General features: G+C 59.5%; 2 protein-coding genes across 2 annotated transcripts in view; one reads left to right on the forward strand and one right to left on the reverse strand.

Annotated features, from left to right (window-relative positions):
- Positions 1-508, forward strand: part of APOA1BP (apolipoprotein A-I binding protein) — a gene marked incomplete at its 5' end in the record, with an annotated part of 1,177 nt that extends 669 nt beyond the window's left edge. Inside the window, 2 exons of the mRNA XM_010016688.1 lie at positions 68-215; positions 306-508. Coding sequence (XP_010014990.1) covers positions 68-215; positions 306-508 — 351 coding nt within the window. The remainder of the gene's footprint in view (positions 1-67; positions 216-305) is intronic.
- Positions 509-1,009: 501 nt separating this feature from the next.
- On the reverse strand, positions 1,010-2,059 carry LOC104407410 (G patch domain-containing protein 4-like; the record flags this gene model as incomplete). Its single annotated transcript, XM_010016689.1, has 4 exons — positions 1,010-1,417; positions 1,502-1,754; positions 1,863-1,913; positions 2,006-2,059. Coding segments are annotated over 4 exons (766 nt in total), but the record flags the coding sequence as incomplete, so codon positions are not given.
- Between the last annotated feature and the right edge of the window lie 132 nt (positions 2,060-2,191).

A 2,191-nucleotide genomic window follows, 5' to 3' on the forward strand; every position in this document is an offset into this window, starting at 1 on the left:
CCATCCAGCACCTCAGTGCCCATGGAGCAGCCATGCCCAGGGCTGGTTTCCACCCTCCTCTCCGCAGCCTGCACTCATCGACGAGCTCTATGGGCTGGTGGTGGACGCGATCTTCGGGTTCAGCTTCAAGGGAGCTGTGCGGGAGCCCTTTGGCAGCATCCTCAGCACCCTGGGGCACATCACGGTGCCCATAGCCAGCATCGACATCCCTTCGGGTGAGTACCTGCTGCCCCCACCCACAAGGCACCCAAAGGGGCCCATTTGGGGTCTTCCCGGCTCCAGCCTGTCCCGGGGGCTCGTTGCAGGCTGGGATGTGGAGAAGGGGAAGGCGGATGGGCTCCAGCCCGACATGCTCATCTCGCTCACGGCGCCCAAGAAGGCAGCGCTGCACTTCGAAGGGCGCTTCCACTTCCTCGGGGGCAGGTTCGTGCCACCAGCGCTCCAGGAGAAATACGCTTTAAACCTGCCCCCGTACCCCGGCACTGACTGTGTCCTGCAGCTCACCTAGAGCTGCGTCTGGGGGGCAGAGCAGGGCCAAACCCACAGCTCGGGATGCTCAGCACCTCACGGGGCTTCGGTCCCAGCCAGTGGGATGGAAGCTCAGTGCAGACCAGGAGCCTGGTTGGGTTCTGACCTAATCCCAGGGTTTCTGGGGGTAAACGTGATCCAGGATCCCAGGGGCTGCCGCGTGTTGTGGGATAGTTTCATGGCAATAAAGGCTTTATTCACACCCTTGACAGAACATCTCAGTGCTCTGTGGGGTCTGTCCCCTTGTGTCCCTCTGCGACAGACCAACGGCAAAGGGGTCCCTGGTTGGAACTTGGGTCCCCCCCTTGATGGAATTAAAGCTCAAGCCAGCTCCGTACCAACCAGTCCCAGCCCAGCATCCCCAGGCAGGGATGAACACTCAGCCGGGCCACAAAGAGCCCAGAGCACCCTTGGGCACCACCAGCACCAAAGACAGGAATCTGGACCCTCGAAGCCAGGTGGAACCAGCCACAGCCCTTGCTCACTCTGGGTCCTTCTTCCTCCTCCTCTTCTTCTTCCTGGGGCTGTGCCTGGCCTGGTCTGGCCCATCTGTGTCTTCTAGAGGCACCTCTGGCTCAGCTGGCTCTTTGTCCTGCTGATTCTTCTTCTCCGTCTCAACTGACTCTTCTTTGTCCTCCTTCTCCTGCTTCTTCATTTTCTTCTTCTCCATCTCAACTGACTCTTCTTTGTCCTCCTTCTCCTGCTTCTTCCTTTTCTTCTTCTCCATCTCAACTGACTCTTCTTTGTTCTCCTTCTGCTTCTTCCTTTTCTTCTTCTCCATCTCAGCTGACTCTTCTTTGTCCTCCTTCTCCTGCTTCTTCCTTTTCTTCTTCTCCATCTCAACTGACTCTTCTTTGTCCTCCTTCTCCTGCTTCTTCCTTTTCTTCTTCTTCATCTCAACTGACTCTTCTTTGTCCTCCTGCTGCTGCTGCTGCTTCTTCCTCATTGCAGCCTTCCCTTCCTCTCCTGCCACCTCTTCTTCTCCGTTTGGCTTCTGGTTCTTCTTCTTCCTCTTTGCAGCCTCTCCTTTGTCTCCCTCCTCCTCCTCACTTGGCTCCTGGCTCTGCAGCACCTCGGCACTGGCTCCATGCCTGGACTCTTTCCTTTTCCTCTTCTTTCCCTCCCTCTCGAGGGGCTCCTTGTGTCCATACGTGGCCAGGAAGGCTCGTTCCTGCTCCTCCAGGCGCGCCAGCTTGGCACTCATCGTCAGGCCGTGCCGGGCACCCCTACAAAAACCACGGGACCAGGGTCTGGCACCTCCCTGGCAGGGCACGTACCCCCCAACCTGCTCAAGAGCCCCCCCCAAGGAGAGAGCACCCCCAGGAACCACTCACTTGTGTGCTGTGCGGCCCCCGCACACTCGCATCAGCTCATCATCCGTCAGCCTGTGGGACACAGATGGGGGAGCGTGGTCAGAACCCGGGGTCCCCCTCGCAGCATCACCCCCCAGTCCCGCAGTGCGGGGATGGAGCCTTGCCTCCTGGCTGAAGACAAGTCCAGCTCCTCCTCTTCCTCCTGCTGCTCGCGGAGCCTGTGGGCGCCTCACCGTGTGCTGTGAGTGTGGCCGACTGCAGAGAAGGGGGGGACAAGGAAAAGGGGGTCCTGGGGGGCCACAGCAGCAAGGGGCTGAGGAGGCTGCACTGGGAAAGGGGGTGCAGAGCTC

Source organism: Nestor notabilis, unplaced genomic scaffold (genome assembly GCF_000696875.1).
Source record: "Nestor notabilis isolate BGI_N333 unplaced genomic scaffold, ASM69687v1 scaffold1946, whole genome shotgun sequence".
NCBI classification, from domain to species: Eukaryota; Metazoa; Chordata; class Aves; order Psittaciformes; family Psittacidae; genus Nestor; species Nestor notabilis.